The sequence below is a fragment of the Macrobrachium nipponense genome, chromosome 25 (genome assembly GCF_015104395.2).
Source record: "Macrobrachium nipponense isolate FS-2020 chromosome 25, ASM1510439v2, whole genome shotgun sequence".
NCBI lineage: Eukaryota > Metazoa > Arthropoda > Malacostraca > Decapoda > Palaemonidae > Macrobrachium > Macrobrachium nipponense.
The window spans coordinates 72,882,691-72,890,190 of record NC_087214.1 but is presented as its reverse complement, the minus strand read 5'-3'; the positions used below and the strand labels follow the sequence as shown (position 1 = coordinate 72,890,190).

The 7,500-nt window shown below is 34.8% G+C and overlaps 1 protein-coding gene across 2 annotated transcripts in view; it reads left to right on the top strand.

Annotated features, from left to right (window-relative positions):
• The window catches only part of LOC135199224 (neurotrophin 1-like), a 20,262-nt gene extending 17,963 nt beyond the window's left edge, over positions 1 to 2,299 (top strand). For both annotated transcript variants that reach the window (XM_064227092.1, XM_064227093.1), the window contains 2 exons: positions 567 to 701; positions 2,097 to 2,299. In XM_064227092.1, coding sequence (XP_064083162.1) covers positions 567 to 701; positions 2,097 to 2,277 — 316 coding nt within the window. In that variant the 3' untranslated portion in view covers positions 2,278 to 2,299. The remainder of the gene's footprint in view (positions 1 to 566; positions 702 to 2,096) is intronic.
• Positions 2,300 to 7,500: the final 5,201 nt, after the last annotated feature.

Sequence of the window (7,500 nt, the reverse complement as noted above, 5' to 3'; positions counted from 1 at the left end):
CGCGTCTTTATGCGCTGGTTGGGTGGGGTCACTGTATATATATGTATATATATGTATATGTATATACATGTACATATATATATATACATAATATGTAAATATATAAGCGAAAATGATAGGCAGAAAGTCAGTACCAAGCGCTTTTGCAATTATTCAGGCACAATTCTTTTTTGGTGTCCCCAACAGTGCCTGAATAAAGGCGAAAGCGCTATTCGCTTATGGAATGAAGTCACGTGCATCTACTGTGATGTTTTAAGCATAAATATATATATATATATATATATATATATATATATATATATATATGTGTGTTGTGTGTGTGTGTGTGTGTGTGTATATATATACATACAGAAAAAAATAAATACACAAAAACATTTTAAAATCTATAACAGATAACACTATGTAAAAAAAATTATCTTTATTTTGTACACAAGTTATTTTTATGGCCATTGCAGCTTAAGAACTGACATAAATTAACATATATTTTGCTTACCTACATTATTATTATTATTATTATTATTATTATTATTATTATTATTATTATTATTATTATTATTATTATTAAGGCGTGGAGGTCACTTCGTCTGCGAGAGCTCAGTCCAATACCTGAGACCCGGGTGGGCACAGAATCTCCACGGGGAATGGGTAGCCGTCATCAACACGGACAAGTTCCCACAGTCCATAAGAGTGGAGAACTGCAGGTGAGGAGAAAGAGTTGGTTCTCTCTTTCTCTCTCTCTCTCTGTGGCTAAGTTTTAAAAGAATTGCTGAATTAAAATTGCCTTTTTTTTTATTTCATTGACGAGATAAATTTTGTTTTCTCTCTCTCTCTCTCTCTCTCTCTCTCTCTCTCTCTCTCTCTCTCTCTCTCTCTCTATATATACACACACACACACACACACACACACACACACACACATATATATATATATAATATTATAATATATAATATATATGTGTGTGTGTGTGTGTGTGTGTGTGTGTGTGTATTAAGCCCATTTCTGTTTGTGCTGGTCATGGCTGTGTTGAGTGAAGTGATCAGGAATGAAGAACTGCGGGAATTGTTGTACGCAGATGATCTGGCGATTACTGCTGAAAATGAGGAGGACCTACAGAGAAGGGTTGGAGAGTGGCAGGAATCTTTAGAGAGGGTGGTTTAAAGGTGAATGGGAATAAAACAGAGGTTTTGCTGAGTAGTAGGGAAGATAGTGACAGAATAGTTATACAAGAAAGAAGAGGCTCGATTATAAAACAGGCAGAAAAGTTTAAATACTTAGGATCTACTTTAAGCCAAGAGGGAGGATATGAGGCTGAAGTTGACAGTAGGATAAAAGCTGCATGGGGGAAGTGGAGAAGAGAGGTAGCTGGAGTGGTATGTGATAAGGAAATGCCAATCAAGCTAAAAGTCAAGATATATAGTACAGTGATAAGACCAGTGTTAATGTATGGAGCAGAAACATGGGCTCTAAGAAGAAAAAGAGGAAGTAAAGCTTTAGAGAATAGAGATGAGAACAGAGATGAGAAGGCTGAGGTGGGTGATGAGAATATAGCTGCTTGAGAGATTGGAAAATGGTGAAATAAGAAGAAGATCAGGCTTAGTAAAGATTACAGAGGTGATAAGAAAGTCACGGTTTAGATGGTATGGGCATGTGTTGAGGATGAATGACGAGGAGGGAGTGAAGAGGGCTTTGGAGAAACCTGTTAGAGGAAGAAGATCGAGAGGGAGACAGAATGAGATGGCGAGATAAAGTGAAGGAAGATATGGAGTGAGGAGGTTTGGTGGAGGATGGATGATAGAAGGCAGTGGAGGAGGAGAAGGCGCATCAGGGAAACGACCCCTTAATGTAGGGATAACGGTGGGAAAGAATAAACAAAAATATATGGATGTATGTTGCAAATTTCTACCACTACGTATCAGCCCCATGAAAATAGCTTAGACACAAAGTCGAAACCGGTCAGGCATTATTCATTCATCTGTCTAATCAAAATCATATACAAAAACGATGACCGAAGAAGCCTTTATATTATTTTGCCTCTTTGAAGGCTATTTATTTTGTAATCAAACAGTCTAATTAATTAACCTAACCTCAATTACAGGTACAAAGACAAGAGGTGCGAGTATCTTCCCCCCTGCTATAAGTCTAAGTGTGTCCAAAGATACAACTACGTCAAACTTCTCTGCTTGGATCCCTACCGTCCTACTTATCGGCCTACAGTGGATGTCTTCAAAGTGCCCTCTGCTTGCTCCTGTTTTGTTGAAGATTTCACCTATTACTGAGATATATTTCTGAGTCTTACACGACGGGTGGGTTGGGGAGGGGGGGGGGGGTGTGGGGGGGGGGGGGGGAGGGGGGGGGATGGCATATTCTTTCCCGCTCTGAGATCGGTTGTTAGTTGTTACAGAAAGATGGTCGAGCTGGGAAATGAGAACTTTGTTATTTTTTGTATTTTATTCTTTATTTTAATTTAATTTTTGTAAATTTGGAAGCTGGTATAGGACAGCCATGTTTACAAAATTTAGATTAGTTTACTTTTTTGATCTTCAAGATTTTTATTCAAATTGGGGAGCTGGTAGAAGAAAGATATTCATACAAAAGTTAGGTAAATGTTTGGATGCTAGTAAAGGACAGAAATGTTTACAAAATTTAAACAAATTTTTTTTTAATGTTAGCAGAGGGCGGATATGTTTACACAACGTGAAAAATTTTGGATTCTATTAGAGCACATAACCATTGCCAATTTATGAATCAAGTTACATACGTCAGTAAGGTACATAAACGTCTCATAATATATACAAAAAAAATTTGGAAATCAACTGAATATCTGAATATTTTCCAAATCTATAAAAAAAGTATTTTGAGAATCACTAAAGAGCATAAAAGTATTATAAGATTATATAACATTTGGATGCTGCTGTCACGACGTCATTATAAATTTGGAATCTGAATTCTACAAACTAATTTAACTTCATAACTAAATTTTTTTTTTAAACAAATTGAACATTCAATAGAAAATCAACATGCAATTTTTTAGCCCTTCAGTGCTATTTCCTAGTCTAGATATTATTACAAGGGAAATATTAGACTTCAATTAAATGGGATTCACTATCCCTCGAAAACAGTTCTGATATCAAATACTGCTTTATTACTTTCAAAACAGACGCCCCCCCTTTGTTATATGAATAAAAAAGCAATTGGGGTAACATAAATTCTTTCCAAATTTATGATTAATTTGAGGTCATATTGGCAACTCCTCTTACACCGTTTTATTGATATTTTGATTAGTTTACTTTACCTGAATGTACTGGTTCCGGGGTTTTCATTCGGTTAACAATTTTATTCATTTTTGTGTTGAATAAGAATTTTTGTTTGTTATTGTTTTAAACGTTACCTTTTGCACTTTACTTGCCATTTTTGAAAAAAAAAATTACATACGTGAGTTAGTTCTGGATTTTTAATTATATTCTTTTTACTTTACCTTCAAATTTGTTGTCAAATTTTGATTCTCAAAAAATTTTAGTTTCTGTGTTTTTGTTTTCCAATTATACCTATGTTGTCACTTTTTCATGCCTATATATATATATATATATATATATATATATATGATATATATATATATATTCTAATGTATATATATATATATATATATATATATATATATATATATATATATATATATATATACATTAGAATATGTTTTTGGGTTGGGATATGGTGGCGCTCTCTTTTTTTTATTTCTATATCAGTATGGGTTAAATGGTCGGGTATAGGTTACACATAATTTGGGTCTATGGTTGGGTCATAGTTACAGTCTATTCCTATTCACATCGTTCCCACTACAGTAAAGCAAGTCATAAACACACCACCAACTTATCACACACTAATCACAGTCATGTTGAATACAAGTTAACTACTTATTGGCAGTTCTAAACAATGTTTCATAAGTTTTAAACGTTGGAAACATGTTTGTGATATGTATATGAGGTTTCATCGACTTGTTGTCAACCTGTTTGTGATATTTATACAATCTGTCGTCAGCTTGTTGACAACATGTTTGCTATATATTCGACTGTCGTCGACTTGTTGTCAACACATTTGTGATATGTATGTAACCTTTCATCAACTTTTTGTCAACATATTTGTCATAAGTATGCGGTCTTTCGTCGACTTGTTGTCAACACGTTTGTGATATGTATGTGATCTTTCATTGACTTGTTGTCAACATGTTCATGATATGTATACAATCTGTCATCAAAATGTTTGTGATATGTATGTAACCTTTAGTGTACTTGTTGTCAACATGCTTGTGATATGTATGCAATCTTTTGTCGACTTGTTGTCAACATGTTTGTGATATTTATGTGATAAGTTGTCGACTTGTTTTGACGACTTGTTTCATTGTACTGTGGATGAACCACTACCCTCGGGTAATATTTTTTGTTTATCAAGTCTACTGCACTTCGTACGATTATAGAGCGCTGGTCAGAGATGCGTTCTTCCACTTACGTCCTCGATTTGTTGTGAACGTGTTCGCGCTATGCATGCAATAAGTTGACGACAAGTTTATTAGTGTTGACGCATCTTTACGCTTGGGTAATCGTCTTCATCTGTTCATCAAGGCATTACTTTCGACTTATTTTAAACTAGTTACGATTTGGGAGAGACAGGAAAGCAACTTGTAGTGATACGGAAATCTGTAGGGGAAGAATGGATTGCACATCCTTGTCAGAGGTTTGCGCTCTCCAAATGCTCTTGTTTTTTTAACAAATCAATTCTTACTTGATGTAACAATACTGGGTGGTGGCTATCTCCTTGTTTTGGTGTCTTTATTGTTACGTGTCTGTATTTTTCAGGGATCTGGAATAAATGCTCTTTGGATACAGGACTGTAATTTTGCCTGAAGCAATAAAATACTGAAATTCCTGCAAGATTGACGTTATGAAAATATCAAGATACACACACACACACACACACACACACACACACATATATATATATATATATACATATATATATATATATATTATATATTATATATATATAAAACAATTTCTGTCTGTTTGTTTTCTATGCATACCCAGACTATGAAAGCTAGGGTTACCAAATTTTTACCGTACACTCCCCTCCCCCCAATGAAGGTTTTAGTCAAAATACGAAATTCGAGGACCGTTTCTAAGGGGGTCATAACCCCTCTTTTTCATACCCCCTCATTTTTCACAACTTTTGGAGCTGACATCAAGGCCTACTAAATTTTTGTTATAGACTCCCCTAACCCCCAGGAAGGATTTAGTAAAAAAAAAACTTTATTCACAAAACTGCAAGATATATGTTTATAGTAGTACCTCCTTGGACGAGTGGGTTACGTGCTCGCCTACCAATTCGGTAGTCACGAGTTCGATTCTTCGCCAACATGGAATCAGAGGAATCTATTTCTGATGATTAGAGGTTCATTTCTCGATAAAATGTGGCTCGGAACCCACAGTTAGCTGTAGCTCCGGTTGCTAGGCAACCAAATTGGATTCCTAGCACCACCTTGGAAAAATATCAAATCCTTCGTGGGCTAGCCCTAGGGAACAGCTGTTAACCAACTCATGGGTCTGGTTAAACTATGATACACTTAACTCATGTCTTGAGCATCTTAGGAAATAATGTGCGGATGCACATTTATTCATGAAACAACAGTGGGTAAATAACGGGATAACATTAACAATTGTTGATAAACTATTTATTGAGAATGATAAATATGTCTTGAAAGATCTAGGGGAGCGAGATGTCTTGGGATATCAGTTAATTAACAAGAGAAAGTTGAAAAACTGTTCTTGATAAGTGACATGACTAATTTGGTTACGAATGCTATTCTGAGAGAGAGAGAGAGAGAGAGAGAGAGAGAGAGAGAGAGAGAGAGAGAGAGAGAGAGAGGGTTCAGTTGAAATGGTGGAATCGATTGTATACAGATAATATGATAGCATTGATACAGAATAGTTTCCCAGAGAGAGAGAGAGAGAGAGAGAGAGAGAGAGAGAGAGAGAGAAATGGAAATAAAAAAAAATCCTCCATATCCTACAATTCCCTTCTGTTCCTTATCCCCGCCTCGGGTCCAAAGACGCCCGAATGCCAATCAGTGCCACTCAGGGCCAAAACTGGTGTCAGTTTCTTCCCCTTAATTAGGGGAGAATCTTAAGTCTGGCTGTCAGAGAGTCTTTAAACATCTGACAATGGACTGGGGAGCTACTGTTTTCCTCAATCACTTTTTTTGTTTTTTTTGCTATCAAGGGTCGAGGATGGAAATTGTATCGGAAATCATTTAATATCGGAAAGATTCTTCTCAGTTTTTCCTTATTTTTTTTTTTAGTCTTTTTCTAATGAGATTTTTGGGGAAAGAGGAACTTGAAACGTCGAAGATGTTGTAAGGAATTAAAGGCAAAACTAATTCATGACAATATACACACATATATATACATGTATTAATTTAATATATATATATATATATAATATATATATATATATATATAGATAATATATATATATATATATATATATATATATATATATATATAATATATTATATTATATATATAATGAAAATTATGACTAATATATCTCGTAGTCTTGATTCCAAGGCTATATTTGTGAAGGTAGAAATAACTGAAATACCTTGATCATTATGGAAAATATGATTCATGATGATATATTAATGAGAATTATGATGAATATTTGTTGCATGATTGCCCCCAAAAGCTCTATTTTCCAAAAAAAAAACTGATAGAAATGTCTAGCTCGGTTAAATAATGCGTAAGGTCATTTTTTTTTTGCATATTTGAAACAAGCTCGTATACACACGATATATATCCAGTATTGTATAGGTATTTATTATTATTAGTATTATTATTATTATTATTATTATATCTATTATTTATTATTTTACTTATTATTTATTATTTATAGTATTTATTTATTATTATCCAGAATACAAAACCCCATTCATATGGCTTTACAAAGTGAGTTGTTTATATTAGTATTTTATTGAAAAGACTAGACGTAAGGCAAAATAGGATCATATTTACGACAGTTAATTGTAGATGAAGGAAAATATACTTGGTAAAGGAAAGGAGCTTTTAAACGCTGTTCATTCATTTTCTGAGGACTCTCTCTCTCTCTCTCTCTCTCTCTCTTGAAATATACTTGTTAAAAGACAAGAACTTTTTAAACAGTTCCATTCCAACAACAACATCTGAGAGGACTCTCTCTCTCTCTCTCTCTCTCTCTCTCTCTCTCTCTCTCTCTCTCTCTCGCCTGGATCCGTGCCAAGGGACGACCACCCTTAACCAAGCCATTATCACCCCATTAATGTCCGGGTAGCCATTTTAGGAATTGAAATATATTCCTTAAGGAGTTGTGTGTTCTGCCAACCTCATAACTAAGAGCTATATCTTTTGAAGGATTGGTTGAGTGGGGGGAGGGGGAGAGAGGGGGAGAGGGGGGAGGGGAGAGGAGAGTAAGAG